This window comes from Carlito syrichta, unplaced genomic scaffold (assembly GCF_000164805.1).
Source record: "Carlito syrichta isolate Samal-C Ts95f unplaced genomic scaffold, Tarsius_syrichta-2.0.1 Scaffold301617, whole genome shotgun sequence".
Classification (NCBI taxonomy): Eukaryota; Metazoa; Chordata; class Mammalia; order Primates; family Tarsiidae; genus Carlito; species Carlito syrichta.
Genome location: NW_007245713.1, coordinates 241,017 through 259,167, shown reverse-complemented (window position 1 = coordinate 259,167; position 18,151 = coordinate 241,017). Strand labels below are relative to the sequence as shown.

The window sequence follows — 18,151 nt, the reverse complement described above, 5'->3', positions numbered from 1 at the left end:
TTTCACTGAAAGGAAGAATGTCACATGTAAGAGATCAGAGAAACTGAAAACTGTATGTGCTCTGGCAAAGATAATATGCAACTCACAAGAGTATTTCCAAAGAATTATAGAGTTTCCCCAAATTGATATGCACTAAAATTAAATGTATGCCAGGCAGAACTCTTAACAGGAAGAGGGAAATTACTATAACACTGCCAAGTTCAATTGACCCCCCCATCCTGATGCAGAGTCAACACTTCTAGGATGCCTAGCCTATGGGTGCACTGTGCTTGACACTTTCACATCCTCTCCCTTAATCCTCACATCCATCTGGAAAGGCAGACTTTACTGCCATACTATTATGTGAACACTCAGGAGGTATCAAAGTGCCAAGGTCACAGTCCTTGTGACTGACCCAGGTGGTGATCAAGTTCCTCCAAGTCCCAAGTCCCAGGTTTGTTCATGTCCCCTCAGCTGCCACCGTGATTTGCTATTGTGTTCAAAATCAGACACCACAGCCAGTGTTCCCCAAGCCTCTTTTCTCCCAGGATCAATTTCCTAATGGGCAAGCCCCACCAAACTGCCCTTTCACCCCATGGGAGCTCCTGAAAATATCTCTGACTCTCACATAGCCCGAGAGCTCTGCCAGCCTGCCCACCTTCAGCAGCAACTCTGGGCACAGAAACCAGATGTTCAGGACTCTATGCACATATAAGGGTTCTGATGGCAGGAGCTAGATGCAACCCCAGAAAGCAGAGAGCAACATGCAGGCACGGGAGACTCTCCCATTTGTATTTTACCTTCACCTTCTTTCCGCTCTCCTTACTTTACCCACCCAAATCCTAGCCCTTCTTCAAGACCTATTCTGCACATCTAGGACACACCAGACCTCATGCCTAGTGGATCGCCTGGCACTCTGACTAAATTTGGGCTTTGAAGGGAAGAACCATGTCTAGACAACTCTGTCTGCTCCACTGTGCCTAACACAGCATGCTGCATGGAGCTGGTATCAAAAGCACAGTTTGTGACTGAGGGAGTGAGTGCCTCAGTGAAAGAGACAGTACTTATTAGCACTCGCTAAGTATGGAGAATGAATAAATGAATGATTTGGACACTATCAAGACCCTCTTTAGGGCAGCAGATGGCAGCTCTCTCGACTTGGTTACCAGTGGAAGTTGGCAGGCCCAATGTCTCTTAGGCCTCCCTGGTTCTATCCAGAGACGCTGCTTGGGACTCACCGTCCCTGATTCACAAACCATTTGCCTTATCAGACAGAGCAGTCCTGTGGGTCAAGAAGTGACAGATAAGTGACTCAAAGTTAAAAAGCTGCAGGACAAGCCTATGACAGTGGAAAACAAAAGTGGGACTGACCCCAGGAGAGAGGTTCGGCCCAGAGTCCCTGAGAAACAAGAGGGTGCCTCCCCAGGAGGCCACACAGCTCTTGTACTTACGCAGGCCAGCCCTCAAACGTGGAGACCGTGAAGAGTGCCATCATAGCAGAGAGGACATTGTCGAAGTTGAAATCACTGTTTTGCCAGATCCGCTCACGTACCACAGGGCTGTCAACCTCTCCATCCTTGTAAAGGATGAAAAGTCCCCTAGAGAAGAGAAGAGGCATGGGTCATCTGGCTTTACACGTGACAGATGGAAACAGCATGAAGTCGGTCACGCTGCCCCAGCCCCACCTCCAAGCAGGTCATGCTCAGTCCGCCAACCAGGTCACACAGCTGAGCACAACACAGGTGGTGTTTCTCCTCTCCTCGCCCTACATTTAATCCACCCCATGGTTCAAATAACTGTTGAGTAACTACTAGTGCAACGTGTATTCTCCAGAACAGCCAGCCTGACGCCCAGCATACTTCCATTAACCAGTGAAAACCATTGCTTCTCACATAAGGCTCAACGCGCATACTTGGAGACTCAAGGCTCAGCCAAAGAGAATTCCAGAAGTTCTGGGAAACAAGTCCAGGTATACTCCTATCTGTATTTCCCTTTCTCAAATCCCTTTCTCTTCTTACTAACCATATCCCAATTTTCTTTCCAAAAAAATTCCGGCACATGGAATTTCTCACAGAACTTCATTTCTGGAAGTAATCTAAGAGATAAAGTCCAATATCTTTATTTTACGCATGAAGAAGAAGAGGTTTTGAGAAGGAAGGGATGGGTTCTCCACACTGCTGCTGATTGCTCACCTTCTGGGGGCGCCATGCACACCACGGCACATTTGAATGGTGCCTCTGGAGATGCATAGCCACAGCCAAATTGCAATGGGTGCTCTTTGACCACAACTTCTGCTTAAAAGAAACCCCAAACCAAGGTAAGAAGTGCAGGCTGCCAGCGCTGTCAGTAACATCCCTAAGGGGCAGGGAGACGCAGACCTCTGCACGGTCTTAAACTTTAGGCAGTGGCTTCCATGTCTGCCTTCACAATCACTGAACATCCTAGAAGAAGAGACATAAATATTTGCTCCCTTGTCTCTCCCCTGCCAGTTCTTGTAAATAGAAATATGGTCAAAATGTGGGTGACAAGAGCCAGGAGACAGGAAGTCTAGAAAATCTGTCAGAAAAGAGAAGCCAGCTCCTAAATATCAGAAGTTGAGTTTCAAGTTCTGGTTTGGGGGAAAATCATCTTCATAATTGCTATTTCCACCTCCCCCCCCATTTATAGACTCTGCACCAAACATCAAAAGCCAACTGTCTATTCTCTTAGAATGATGAAAAGTTTTGGAATTAGATAGAGATGTTGGCTGCACAACAATGTGACTGTTACTAAATGCACTGAAATGTCTACTTAAAACAGTTGATTTTTCTGTTATGTGAATTTCACCTCAATTAAAAAGAATAACAAACATCATCATTCCAGCCATTAGCTGAGCGCACAGGCTTCTTTTATTCTATGACAAACACTTCTGAAATGCCAGCATGATTGAATCCTTGAAGTTTTCTATTTGTTCTTCCAAATTCCCCACTCTGTTCTCAGTACACTCACCTGCATTCTTCAGGGTTACTTTTGGCTTCATCCGTGCAGCGATAGAACTTCCCCTGGGTAAAAACAGACAGACAGACCGTCAAGTGCAGGCTTCTCCTTAAAGAAATCAGCCTGAGGTTTATGCTTGAAGGCAGTCCCTCTACCTTGAACAACTGCACCCCGATGCAGGCAAACATGAACTGGAGAAGGGTGGTGACAATCATGATGTTGCCGATGGTCCGGATGGCCACGAAGACACACTGGACTACATGCTGAAAAGAAGGAAGAGGGGAGTGACTATTCTTCGTTATTTTTGCCATGGGGTAAGCTAATGCCAGCCTAGAGTTTCTGTATTTATGTACATGTGGATATCATTTTCCAACTCTGCAGCCCCCTGTGCTAAGTTTTTCAGGTTGTTATCTATAGGGGGGTACCCACAGCACATCATGGTTGCCTGTGAGGGGCACTTTGTAAGGGGACCCTTCCTTAGCTTCCTCTGAAGCATTAGCTAAGTCAGAAGAAATGCCATGGGTGTAGCACTGCCTGGCACACTCATCCCATAAATGGCTTAGGAAAATAGAAACCCTTTAGCCTTTTGTATAATCTGCATGAGAACAGATTTAAAGACTAAAGTAACACAAAGAAATACTACTGATAAAAAGGTAGCAAAAGAACAATAATCATAAAGAAAAATAGCAAAACTAAAAAAATAAATAATTTTTAAAATGCTATTAGTACTTGGCACAGGTGGTTTAATTTGTTAGAAAGGTCCTTTTCAAATATATTACCCAATTAAAAATTCATCAGGCCTCAGCTCAGCTCTGGCCCAGAAGAGTCAGTAATTACAGCCAACCCTGACCCAAGCCAGCCCAGCCTGGAGAAGAAAAATCAAAACCTTAAGTCCTTTTGCTCTGTTGATTGCCCTGAGGGGCCTCAAGACCCTTAAGACCCTCAGAATCTTCACAACGGAGATGGCACTGGACCTAAAGAAAGAGCAGAGGTAAAAGAGTAAGCAGAATCTGTTATGGATGAAAAGAACACTTTGAAATGAATTCTTTCCCTTGACTTGCACGTTAATACCCCCACATAATTTGTGTGGGACCCATGTAGAGCTGATCTGATCTTTCCCCACTACTTACACAGGACCTCTCTCTGGCCACATTATACAGTACCTCCTGAGCTGAGCGTGGGCACTCACAGAGGCCCTGAATTAGATGCACAGCTAACCTCAGCAGGCACAACTGATGAATTTGCTTTGGTCTTTTCATTCAATGTAAATGATAAGTAGCAGTTAGCTCTTAGGCTTCAGGTTTTGTTTGTTTGGGTTTAAATCTGGAGACTTGCTGTAGCCTTTGGCACTGGGGTTTTTCTGTCCTTCTCATAGTCTTGTGGGAGACATGGGCAAAAGCCAGCATGCACATCTAGGGGAGCACAACCTGGGGGGTGGGTAGCCTGGGAGGTCTCCCAGGGGTTAGTAGCTAGGTGAGCCTCAAAGAAGAAGTAGAGTTTAGCTAGACAAAGGGGAGAGGGCTCTAGGCCAAGGGAACAGCATGTACAAAGGCCCTAGGTAAGAGACTTTAGCTCATTAGCTGCACCCCAGATGGCTGGCTGTGGCCAGAGCACATGCTCAGGAGGAAGTGGGCAAGGATATAGCTGGAGAGGACACCAAGTTTATAGGAACTGCAAAGATACATGTGCAAATGTCCTTCTAAGCTATGACTACAGAGCTCCCTCCCCAGGGCAGCACGGCAGCAGGTGAGGAGGATGACACAGAGGGCTGTTTCAGGCAGGGGCCCTTGGTCTTCTGAGAAGGACAAGTTCTCTCCACTGCCCTTTAGCTTACAGGGCGTGTGTGTGCATGTGTGCTGGCATGAAGAATACAAATGGTCAGCACCTGAACAGAAGTGCTCACAGGTTAGTACGAAAGCAAGGCCACACCTGAGCTTTTCTGGAAACTCTATTCCAGACCCCTGGGGACAGCAGGAAGACAGTGTTCACCAATGGCTGTTCCCTACCCCAAATCCCTCAATGTCATGGAAAGGATCTCAGGCCTTGACTCTCAGTCTTGGCTCCCTCCTAACTAAAACATATCAGAGGCCCAAAGAAAAGGCTCTAGCAGCTGCCATATCCTGGAAATCAAGGGAAGTCTTCCATTCAAGCTAGAAGGGCCTGAGGGGCCAGATGGTCCCAGTCCTTCCTGTATAGAAGGGGCAGTAGGATCCTGAGACAGGATGACCTCAGGGCTCTGGAACTAGCCCCTGGAGGAACCAGGACTAGAACATGGCTGTTCTCCCTCCTAGCCAAGACTTCTTTCACCTCAATGGAAAGCAAATTTCATACAGAATAATAAGTCCAATCTAACAGCAGGCACAAAAAGAACCATAAGAAAACATGAATTGTTCGGATGCTTTCTGGCTTGGGAGCAAACTAAGTCATCCTGCATAACTAAATATAATAATCCAAACAATGCCCAGCCTTTATGAGTTAGTCAGAATTCCTTATATAAACCATTCTGTCCAACAGCTCTGGGTACACATATACAGCCCAGAATACTTACTGAATCCCAAATGACACCAGAGACACCCCAACAACCAGCATATCCAGCAAATTGAAGTAATTCCTGCAGAAAGCCCCCTTGTGGAGGAAAGCTCCGAAAGTCGTCATCTATAAGCAGAACCATAGGTGATTTACAGGGTTTTTTTTTAATCTCCAGAGGAAAAGAAACCTGGGCTCTTTACAAAATCTTGAGGAAAGTATGACTTGATTAACAAGTGTATGCTAGGAAGCCAGAAACATAAACTCACAAGGCTGAGCATCCCAACAATTTTGCTCAAGCAAAAATGGAAAACGGCAGCTTATTGTGGATACATCTTAAAAGAAAAGAGCAATTTAGGCTTTATTACAGCAATTATAGATTTCAAATATGAATACATCAATGGCATGTCCAAAGAGCCTTTCTTGGGAGAGATTCCACATGACTGTGTTTGTCAGAACATGATCACTGCCCAGACGATCCCACTTCCCCACAAAGTGCTGGTTCTGGCCTCGCTGAGGGCCCAGGAGAGGATTCATTGTTCCAATGAAGCCTTGCCAACCAGGGCTGGAGTCCAGCACTCACAGGCTCTATTTATATAGAAACATGCATCACTTTTCTACATAGACCTCTTACTGTTCCTAGCAGTCTTTAATGAGACACCATCTTCAATGGCTCCTCTAAGACTAACTACTCTAGCATGTCTGAGGTGTGGCTAGGAAGCCATGTGGCATCTCACTGCTTTCTGGTCACATGCCACATGTACTTGGAGCACCTACTACAGGTGTTCAGTGAGGTTTCTACAGGCAACAGAAAAACAGTCCTAGAGTAAAAATAGCAAAATATCTAGAGTTCACTATTCATTTTTAAAAAAATAGGAAAAGGTTAGAGGAGGCTCAGATAATTCAGTAGAAGAGAAGCAGAGCTGGGAAGTATTATGAACCTTATGAAACTGCCAATATGCAACCTTTTTGGACCTACAAAAATGGCAACTTCACAGGATTCAACCAAACAGCCTTCCAAATTTCCCCAAGGCCACCAGAAACTATCATCTCGGACATTAGATACTTCTTGGTGAATCTCTATTTTCTGAATCCTGCTTGCTTTCACTTATTTTTCTTTAAAATACCTTCAAAACAAGGAATGACTTAGAAGATTTAAGTCACTGAGGCAACTCTACAGAAATTAAAAAGCAACAGTCACTTTTTTCTTTTAAATAATCCTATATCTCATTTTCCTCAAAGTCCCTGGGTAACTATATTCATTTAATAACTTAAAAATGTGGAGAGTAAAATAAAACCTCAATTAACCAGTTTAACAAACTAAGTAGAAAATTTTCCCATTCAGTCTGACAATAAGTCAGATTCTGAAAACCAGAAACTGAGATCGAAGCAGAAGCTAGTGAGTGCACTGGCACTTTGCTCCCATGGTCCTTACCACAGAGGTCCTCGCCAAGATCTGGTCACTGTCCCATTGCACAGCTCTCTTAAGAGAACTGTCAGCCAAGTTCACTTGCTTCATAGCAGGAAGATAAATTCACATTTTCAGAAAATTTTTAACAAAGGTGTAAACTGATGCTGATTGGTTTTACAGCGCTTCATTAACCAAAAACCTAAAACACAGAAAACTAAATTTTTCATCCCCTAGACATATTAATTGAGGTTTCATTTTATAGAAGATTTTATAAAGAGCCCAAATTCCGCAATAATCCAACATAAAATACATTTTTCCTGAGACACACACACACAAACCTCCAAATAGCTTAAAGAAAATTGTGGTTAAAAGTCTTCATTTCCCAGCTTCCCTAGCATGGACATTGCCCTGACAGTTCTCACTGGCCACGTCCTCCCAGAACCACGAAGCCCCACAACTTGTGGTTCCTAGACAGGTTGGGAGAGTTTCAGGTCTCTACTGTGGTCTCCGGTTCTCGAGCGCAAAAGGAAGGGGATCCCTGTAGGGCAGCCCTCACAGTCAGTTCACAAATCACATGCAGCAATGGCAACTGTGAGCTCATGCATGGGCAGTACATTTAGGATACCCTGTCCATAGGGTGTTTTGTTTGTGTAAATGTAAGCCCATCCAATAAAACAGACAAAATACCTTAACACAAACAGATCCAAGTCATCTTGCAAATCCTGTTGCAAGAAAATAGTGTGCTACTATTTTAGGACCCTGAATGCATACTGCAGTCAGAAAAATAAGAAAAGAGAGACATTCCCTTCATAGGATAAATGCTCTTCCTCTGACTCTGATGTCAGGAAGGGTGGAAGAAAGTTCACACATAGCATTGTATCTCTCATCAGTTGACAAATTTCAGAGGATTTTTTTTTTAAAGAGCAAAATATAATTCTCAACCACTATCATGAAGCCAGAGCAGCTCCTACATGCATTCAAAGGTTAAAAAGAAACAGCAAAAACAAGTTGGAATGGTCACAGAAAAAAAAATCCTTTGGTTAAAAATTAAAAAAAAAAGTTTAGTTTGATTACAGAAAACAAAAAAAATAAAAAGTCAAAAGCACTTCACGCTTCTTTCCTGTGTCTCACACGCAGGAGCAGCCCTTAAACACACTGCTGGGTAACCTGTTACCTTCAAAACGATCTCAAATGCAAAAGTACCAGTGAAGACATAGTCTGCGTAACCTAGCATCTGGAAGGCAAACAAACAAGTGCAACTATTATTGCTACAGCAGCTTTAGAGTAGTGAGGATCAAGGAAGAAGCCATTACCTTCAACAGGATCTCAACAGTAAAGATGGCTGTGAAGGCATAGTCAAAGTAACCCAGTATCTGCAAGGCACAACATGGGGGAGTGAGAAAAGGTATCTGACCAACTCCCGCAGCTGCACGCCCAAGGGCAGAACCCAGAAGCCCCCATTCTGCCAGAGGCCCATCCTCCCAGGGACAACCCTGCTGTTCCGGAATTCAGTGCAGAGCTGCTCATAAATGCCCACCTTAGACAATTATAGCTACTCTTTAGGACGAAAAAAGAGCATTTGAGAATCCTACCTCCTTTTATCACTCATGCCAACTCTCGTGTCTTGGACAGACAGAGGCTGGTTTCTAAAAGTGCTTTTATGAACAACTTTTCTCATCAGAGCACCAAACCCACAAAGTACTTGTGGCACCAGATAAATTAGAGTCATATCCACATTTTGGATTTTTAACTGTGTTTTTGGCTGAATGAAGTATGTTGCGGCCCATCTGAGCATCAGATTGGTGAGGAAATGAAAATAAAGATGGCAGCAGCATCAAACAGAGCCAGAAGCTCCCACATGCCCCCTTGGGTTTCAGCCTATTTAACTGAGGAGTAGACACCCTTCCCCCACCGGTGTGCCAGTCTGGCTCAGACTACAAGGAATAGTTTTACTTACTGTCTTTCTTCTGCATCTAAAACTGTTCTGTCCCAACTCGGGTTTTTTTACTTTGCTGGACCCACTCAAAGAACAGACTGGCTTGGCCTTTGAATTTTCAGTCCTGGCAACTATATCAGCATTCCTGAAAATACCACCTATTATCCGACCAGCTGAATCCTGCTAGCTCTACCTGGGGTCCCTGGCTTCTCTCAGTATCATGAGGGCAGGTGTCAGGGCAAGTGGGTTGCCAGCAGTGAGAAGTTTGACCAATAAAGCTGCTCAGGGGAGCTGTTGACCACAGCAACCTCACACATGAAGGCAGCATCCAAGACTCAAGTGGATGAGCCGGTCTTGGCCACTGATCTTTGTGACAGCAGTGTTTTATGGTTTTGAAAGGACTGAAAAGAGAGATTATTGGAAGGGACTGTGGAGACCACTCAGGCCTACTCTGATCATTTAACAGATGTGGCAGCTAAGAGCGGGTGAATGGAGCGGGGGAACCTGCTTGGGCCACATGGCCAGTCCCAGGCACTGCTGAGCAAGGAGGAGACCTGTCAGACACGAGCAGAGAGCCACAAGGCATGAAGCCCCCCCCTTGGGGGGGGGATACTTCACTGCTCTGTCTCGGTGAGGACTTCTGCTTCAAGCTGTCTCCCAGATGAAGTTCTCTCTTTAGAGGGGAATTCATTTTCCAAACTGTTTCTGGATTTGCACTTGTGCATTTTGCTGAAACGCTCCTGTGTAACTCTGTTTCTCTGCCAGGCAATGTAAGGTATTTTCCAGGTCCCTGCCAGGCCCCTGCCACGTCCTCCTTATTCCCTCCTAGGTCACAGCAGGGATATTAGTGTTGAAAGCATCTAGCAGTCCCGAAAGACACTGCAGCCTACAAGTCTGCAAGTCAACCTGGTGCCCAGAGGAAAAATTCTGAGATGTAAGTTGATCTTTCCTCATTCTACCATTTGCATTCTCTTTTTCACTAAGAATTCAGCTAAGGTTTAAAAAAAACAAAACACTGCAGGGTTTTAAAAGTAATACCTATACACATACGTACACCTTTTTAGGCAGAACACTAATATTTTGGGGTAGAGCAGCATGGAAATAAACTCATGGAGAAGTCACTATAATAAAAAAAAAATGTGAAGCCCCAGTGTAAATTAACCCCTTGTACAGCTGTATTCTAGACTAGCTCCTGAATTAGTCTGTCACATAATGACGTTTTTTTCCAAATACCTTTTCCCCCTTGTGTCTCATTTTCATGGTGGAACTCGATAACACAGAGGCCTTTGTTCCATTTGCACAACCAGCAAGAGCAGGCTCACGGATCTCTAACAAGAGCACTAAGATTAGATAGAGGAGGGCTCAGCACCTTCATCTTTACATCCATACTAACAAGCACCATGGGAAAAGTGCTTTTTATCCTCAAATGAGAGATTGTGTTTTATCAGCCTGATAGATTGGGCTTGCCAGGCATCAGAAGTGGAGAGAAGTACAAGGCCTTGGTTGTCAAGACATAACTACAGGGGCACTGATCTGGCGACATGTCTGAATCCTAACATCTCTAACAATCTGATGCACAGGAGGAGGCACCAACCAGGCAAGGCAGTGACACCTGATGTCCTCACACACTTGCTGGACTTCCTCTGCTGGGAGAGTTTCTTGGTGAAACCTGAAACTACATTACGACACCTAGGCCTGAGAGTCCACTGGCCACTGTCTCTCTGAAGCTGGCTCACTTTTGGATTGTCCTCAGGGCTCAATTTGCTGAACTGTTAAAATGGAACTACTGAGGCAAGAACTAATGTAGGTATGAGTTTCTTTCGAAAACAGAGGCAGTAGGCAGGCACTATCCTTAAGCTACAAAACTGATGAATAATAGTGAACCCTGCACTTGCTTTCTTAGTACAGTTGTCCCTTGGTATCCATGGGGGGTTGGTTTCAGGACCCCCTCAGACACCAAAATCCTCCAATGCTCAAGTTCTTTATGTAAAATGACATTAAATCGCATTTTCATATAACCTACACACATCCTCCCGTATACCTTAAATCATCTTTAGATTACTTATGATACCCAAGGTAATGTAAATGCTATGTAAATAGGTGTTATACTATATTGCTTATGGAATGACAAGAAAAAAGTCTGAACAAGTTCAGTACAGATATATATATTTTTCCAAATATTTTTGATCCATGGTTGCTTGAATCCACGGGTGTGGAATCCATGGGGTACAGAGGACCAACTAGATAACCACTTCTACCACACCAAAACCTAGAGTTCTTCTTCTCCACTGAACATCTCAATTTGACATCCCATCATCTCCTTAACCTGTATTTCTCCTCAGTCATGGAGCCTCACAGCTTCATGTTTTTGTTTCTGTTTTTGAGTCAGCGTCTCACTCTGTCGCCCAGGATGGAGTACAGTGGCTCGCTCATGGCTACCGCAGCCTTGACCTGCTGGGTCAGGTGATCCTTCCACCTCAGCCTTTCAAGTAGCTGGAACTACAGACACATGCCACCACACCCAGCTACTTTATTTAATATTGCAGAGATTAAGTCTCACCAAGTAGCCTGGGCTGGTATCAAACCCCTGGGCTTAGGCAATCATCTCGCCTCGGCCTCCCAAAGTGCTAGAATTACAGGCTTGAGCCACTGTGCCCAGTCCAGCTCCATGTATTTAAGTCCACAAAAAATAGGGATCTTCCCCTCCAACCCTGAATGAGAATTCCTGGGCATATGGGATGTCTGGTTTCAACTTTATACTCTCCCTGCTGCTTGCTTCTACGAGGCATCATCTCGGGATAGGTGTGAATGTGAATCTGAGTGAGGAGGGGAAAAGAGGGCCCTGAATGTTGACAGCAAAGAACAAAGAAGAGGAGAAGCAGGGTCCCTGCATATACTAGAAGCCACTTCAGAGTATTTAAAATGAAGCTCAAAATCAATAATCCCACTAAGATTTATCAAGCTAAAACACAAGTTTTCTGGCACGTACAAACCAGAAACATTTATCACTACCCTAGCTGCCGCCTCTTGGGCTTTCCACAGGTCCCATCTCCATGACAGCCTCTGCCAAGAGAGGCCAGAGGGATCCCAAAGTGAGCCCCACCCACCTCTCCTCTGTCAGGGGCTTACCGTGTTTCGGAAGGAGTGGCTGCGGATGGGGTCCTCTGCAGCGAGGGCAGCACTGCTCAGCATGATGAAGATGAGGATGAGGTTGGTGAAGATGTGGTGGTTGATGAGCTTGTGGCAGCCAACACGGATCCTGCAGGGAAAAGCCGCTGCATGGATGCAGTCCCAGACTGGGCTCAAACACACTGGGGTCCTCAAGAGTGTGGGGCCACTGCAGTGAGACACTAGGCAGAGGGCAGGTGTCTGCTGTGCTGCCCATTCCCCTGCCCAGGCACACCCAAGTGATCTGACCGGCAACCCCACAAGCCCACAGACAGCAGCCCCTGAGGGCCACAGTGTGACGAGCCCTGTGCTGGGGGCACCACACTGACCATTTCGTTGAGTCTTTAGAAGGGGGGATTATTGCCCCTCTAAAGGTAGGAAAACTGAGGCTTACTGAGGAAACTTTAAGGTAATACAGCTAGTAAGGACTGGCACAGATTTCCAATCCAGATCTATCTGACTCTGAAGTTTTTTCACTACAGCAGGCTCATTTTCCCTGCCTTAGATAGGACACTGTGGCCAGACTTCACCTCCACAGTCCACAAAGAATGGGACAAATACCTTTCTTGTACTGCAGGTGGGCCGTATTAAAATATGACCTGCAATAGCTGAGGCTTGGGGAAACTTCCTGTTGTCTGGAGATTTGGTCATAAATGTTAATTTTGAAATTGTAGAGTTGTCCCACAACAAGCAGGCCTTAGAAAGTGAAGTGAAGGCTACACCATTTAGGATGCCCTAAAAGGGAGGACCTGAAGTTAGGGGTCACCTTCATATAAAGTTGACTCCAGTTTTGAAGTCATTTAAAATGAAGGTTATATCATCCTAACATGCAAGGATTTTATTGCACCATGTGACAGAGTTCTTAACAAGTCCTGTGGTTCCATGAAGCAAGGGAGGACAACTTGTGTCCAACCCCCAGGCTCTGGGCTCTAACAGTGACTCCCTGGGCCTTCAGAACCTTGCCTGCTGTCCTTGATGTGCCTGGGCTAGAAATTGACTGTCCTTAACCTCGATATTTGATTTTAGAATGTAAAGATTTTTGTTTTGTTTGGTCTATAGCAGCGGTCCCCAAAATTTTTGGCATCAGGGACCAGTTTCATGGAAGAGAATTTTTCTATAAATATGGAGGAGAATAAGGCATTAGATTCTCACAAGCTCCCTCATACGCACAGTTCACAATAGGGTTCGTGCTCCTATGGGAATCTAATGTGGCCATTGATCTGACAGAAGGTGGAGCTCTACTCGCCTGCCACTCATCTCCTACTGTGCAGCCCAGTTCCTAACAGATCGTGCAGCCCATGACCTGGGGGTTGGGGACCACTGGCCTATAGAATAGCATAGGTTTACCTTTGAAAAATATTTTTTCACTTTCAAAACCAGAGTCAACTTTATAGGAAGGTAATCCCTTACTTCAAGTCCTCCCCCTTTTGGGGCTGTTTAATATTGGATGTATGAGGGCTTGCAAGTTGTTGGCAGTTGAGTCTGAGGAAGCTCTTCCAAGACAGAGCAGGAGTGCTCACAGCTTTTGGGGAAAACAAATCCATTTCCTCTACATATGTACACAGAGTGAGCTGTAGGTGCCAGGAACAACAGTTTAATAACATTTTTTTTAAAGGACATCCAGCACTCCAGCCTGGTTGACAGAGTGAGACTCCAACTCAAATAAATGAATAAGTGAATAAATAAATAAATAAATAGATGGACATCCAGTGATGAGCTGTAAAAACTATCATCAAATCTTCACATCTCTAAGGACTCTAGCATGCCTTGCTTCCCACCTGTGCCTCCCTAGGGCCTGTGAATTATACAGTGCTCTTCTCTGACAGCCAAAAACTACTTCTGCAATTCTGGAAGCCTTTCCAGGAACCTTTATCCCCCCTGGCATTCCACTCAATCCCAGATGATTTAAGACCCAGAAACCAGCTAGTAAATAAACTTCTTCCTCTTACAGTACTTGTGAGTCATTACCATGTTCCTGGTGAGTACCTTATCATTTTAACATAAGAAATGCTATTTTAAGTAGGCTATCATTGAGCTGAATTGAATACTTACAACCTACAAAATATCACTGCTCAACATTACGTTATCATCATAAAACTCAACAGGGAAAAATGATCAATTAAACGGGATCTCAGAATGGAGACACCATGCAGACCTTGGTCACTGAATTCTCATTCCACAAAGCATCTTAACAGAAGATCTGCTTGTTGAGAAAGCGTCCGGTGGCTAGCCAGTGTGTGGAACGCTAGAGCAGTGGGCCCCGACTGGAATATCTTGGTGAGGACTAGGCATTTCCCCATTGCTATCCTCACGAAACCAGAATGGAGCTCCTCCCAGGACCTGGTCACACCCCCACAGGAACAAGAAGTCTAGGAAGAGATGAACTCAAGGCAAAGACAACAATGGAACAGGAGAGAGGTTGGAGAGAACTTGAGGGCCCTGGGGACATTTGGGTTCAGAAAGGGCTATAAGACATTTCCCCTCATCCCTCCCCAGCCACCTCAAGCAAGCTATAGGGTTACTGGCAAGATGCAATAGTGATAGGACAAGAAAGGATGGTATTTACGGGTTGGTCTTGCTAAGAATGAAGAAAGCACTCCCTTCAGGGATGGGGGCGATTTTCTCCTTCATGTTCAACTCCGAGATTCTTCGGGGACGGGGACCAGCAGGAACCTCAGGTTCATCCTCCTCCTCTTCCTCTTCCTCTTCCCCTACTTTAAATGAAACACATTTTTATAGTCATGAAATAAAGACTACATGGGGGCTTGAATTATTGTTCTCAGTTTTACATTAAATTTTAACATCATATACCTGCTTGCACAAATCAAAACCCTCCTGCTCCTTCAGAATATAGACTAAGTGTGCGTGGAGGCTAAGAAGCATCCCCATCTGGTGAGCATGTTTAGTAGTAGGAATGAAGTTCCCACCAGGGTGCAGTCTGACCACAAGTAAAAGATGGCAGTGGTAGGATTTTCACTGCCATCCTCCCAACAGCTGGTTGTTCCTCTAGTAGCCTCCTCACTCTACTTGGCCTGAAAAACTGTGTGTGGGACTTCAAGTCACATAGACGCAGCCCCCAAGCTCCCCATCTTCACAGTTCCGCCTACATCAGTCAACAAATACACCGGATAAATGTAAAAATGTCAGGGGAGTGCTAGCAACTGGGGTCCTCCTGAGAGTTCTCCCAGTAGAGGCTGGGCCTGCCCTGAGCCACCCATACTTTCACTCTCCACCACCAGAATGTGGGGGGCATGCTGCCTGGACCATGGAAAAAAGTGGAGCTAAACCAGTCCTATGACCTCAGAGCCCAGTGTGCACCCTGGCCAGGCTGGTCAGTGCAGACTCAGCAGCTGGTCACAGAGTGGTAGCAAAGCCACACAGCTCATGAGATGAGAGCTTGTCTCTGGCCTCCACCACCATACCTGGCACATCACAAGGTGGGTAGGGGTCCTTGTCCTCATCCTCTTCTCGATAGTCATCAATTGTAACCTAGGATTCACAGAAACATCTTGGGAAGAGGGGAGACTCTGACTTAAATGAACCTTAGGGAGCAAAATGAAGAGTCATCTCAGTTCAGCACAGGGCATGGAATTCCTCTCCACAGTAACCTCTGTGTGTGAGTGTGCAGGGATAGACAGATGTTCCCAGGTAGTGATTCTGCCTCAGACAGAAAGCCTGAGGATAGATGAGGAGAAAACTGCTGTAGCCCCAACCCAGTCATGGTTAGCCAACACTGCCAAGGATCTGTCATTCTATCCCAGCAAAGTAACACATATGTATTATATAAAAGCAGCAGCTTACTAGCTTACTAGCTAGACTGTGAGCTCCAGAAGGCAGGGACCTGTCTTCTTCATTCCTGAATCTCCAGTGTCTGACACATGATAGCCACTCAATAAGTACTTATCAACTCAATGAACAAAGAAAGAACAAACATCCAGAGACGTCATCATAAGTGGAATCAAGTTTGACCCCAAGGCCACATAGACCATCAGATCCTGGATTACCTCTGAAAGTAGATATCTGTTAAAAATCCCTGATTTTAATACTCACTCAGAAGAGGCTAACATGATCTTGACCAGAGGTCAGGTCTGACCATGCAATTCTGATAAAGAAAAAATAAGTGGTCAAGCCAGTCCAATATTTTTCATATTGGTTCTCTGGTAAAATATCAGTTAACAACCAGGTAATTGCCTAAAGTCAATCAGAACTCCCTGGGAAGCCAGCATTTATATGGTGTGTTATACCCTTCACACCAAAATATTACAGGTGTGATACACAATACACTTTCATGGTGTAAATGGTACCAACAGAATCATTTTGAAACAGAAAGAGAAGTATTTTAGAATAAATACCTTGTTGTCACTGTTGGCTATCTGGTTGATTTCTGGTTTGTTGTTCTTTTTATTTTCTAAGCTCTCTTTTCTAAAGAGAAAAGAAAAGAACACAAGAAACCAAATAACTATAATACTATATATAAAAATGCTAATCAGGATTCTGAATCAACAGTGCTCCAATGAAGGACAGAGTTTAATTAGAAACAACACTAACAGCAAGTATATAACACAACCCAAACCCAGAACTTCCTGTTCATCTCAAGGCAATGGATTCATTACACAGATCACCTTATTAAAATTCTCATCCCAGAGATAATCAGCATTGAATGCACCGTTTATTTTATGATGCCAAATTTAACTGCAAGATTCTTTAAGCACAGGACACGTGACTCCCACTCTCAGCTCTGAGAGATGAGAGCCAAGGACCTGGCTTCTGCCCAAGATTCCATCCTTTTTGGTCTGCACCACATGGTTACCCACAATCTGTAAAGCAGCATCCCAGGGACTGCAGCTACCACGAAGCCAGGGTGAGCCTGCCAGACTTTATCGGTAGCGGGGCTCTCCAGGCAGCCCCTGGGCAAACACCTCAGGGGAAAATGGAGTTACCTGGCAATCTTTTTCCTTTCCTTTTCTTCAGCTTCTTCTTTCTGAGCAGTGTTCAAACTTTCAGCATCAGCCAAATTGTCTACAGCGATGGCCAAGAAGACATTCAGTAGGATATCTAATTTTAATATTTTAAGGGCACAACACACTCCTAAATGTAATCACCTATGGCCAACAATGGCAAACCCATACCCTTTTGCATCCCGTGAAGATGGTAGCAAGTGACTGTGAATACCGTTAGTGCTATATTCACATCTGATGGGTAAAACCAGAGGACCAGAACTCTGTTTTTCCAAAACAAGAACAAAACAACAACAAAACCCCACCAAAATTAGAAGCCTATAGAAGACAATCTGGAGAAAAGTAAAATTAAGATTCACTGAAACCCATGAAAACCTACAAACTTCAACATATCTTGTAGTTCCATACATCTATGTGTCTACAGCTATGATATACATTGTATAAAACAATCTAGAACAGAAACATGGTGTAATTAAAAAGCACTGTGTTTTTTAACATACACAATAACATGTATATGCAGGGGAGTATTTTTCAAAGTAGACTTTTTCAAAGGCTGCATGTTATTCAAATGATGATCCTGTTGCACAAGATGGTATGAGCTTTTCTCTTTTGAAATGGCCTTCAAAGTCCACAGATCATTCATGCATTTCTTCACTCCACCAACACTCAGTGGCTACAGTATGCCAAGTCACTGCCCGATGGTGCTGGACTGAAGAGTCCCTCTGTGGCTAGATCTTTGACTATTGTGGTTGAACCTGATTTTTTACAAATAGTAGAAAGTTAGGTGACTGAACAAATTACCATATTTTTTAGTTCTTACTATAATGTTGTATACGTCGTTTTCTTGAATGTTTTTGTTTTTAAAACGTATTCTGAACAAGGCTCTCAAATCAAAAGAGTCCTGTTTCTTACTCACTAGCAACTATAGAAGCACAGGGATCAGAGAGAAATAAATGAGAAAGTCCCATTTCTGTGACAAACGCTTCTCTCTGCCTGATACTCAGCCATCTGTAGGCAAAACTGCAAGAGCCCAGAGGTCCCCAGACAGGAGAAGCACAGCACTGTCCCACATGCCCTGTGCAATCTGGAATTGCTGATGGGCTGCTGAATATGTAAACCAACATAACCTAACAAGGGGTGGATGATGAGATCTCTGTGAGGGGATGTCAGGCTTGACTAATCTATTCAAGGCTTTAA

General features: G+C 44.5%; 1 protein-coding gene across 3 annotated transcripts in view; it reads right to left on the bottom strand.

Moving 5' to 3' along the window:
- The window catches only part of CACNA1D (calcium voltage-gated channel subunit alpha1 D), a 160,261-nt gene that overhangs the window by 62,229 nt on the left and 79,881 nt on the right, over positions 1-18,151 (bottom strand). For all 3 annotated transcript variants that reach the window (XM_008054924.2, XM_008054925.2, XM_008054923.2), the window contains 11 exons: positions 16,937-17,051; positions 16,349-16,418; positions 15,419-15,485; positions 14,563-14,710; positions 11,958-12,087; positions 8,206-8,265; positions 5,504-5,610; positions 3,842-3,929; positions 3,111-3,218; positions 2,968-3,020; positions 1,431-1,577 (listed from right to left, as the gene is read on the bottom strand). In XM_008054924.2, the coding sequence (XP_008053115.1) occupies positions 1,431-1,577; positions 2,968-3,020; positions 3,111-3,218; positions 3,842-3,929; positions 5,504-5,610; positions 8,206-8,265; positions 11,958-12,087; positions 14,563-14,710; positions 15,419-15,485; positions 16,349-16,418; positions 16,937-17,051 (1,093 nt within the window). The remainder of the gene's footprint in view (positions 1-1,430; positions 1,578-2,967; positions 3,021-3,110; positions 3,219-3,841; positions 3,930-5,503; positions 5,611-8,205; positions 8,266-11,957; positions 12,088-14,562; positions 14,711-15,418; positions 15,486-16,348; positions 16,419-16,936; positions 17,052-18,151) is intronic.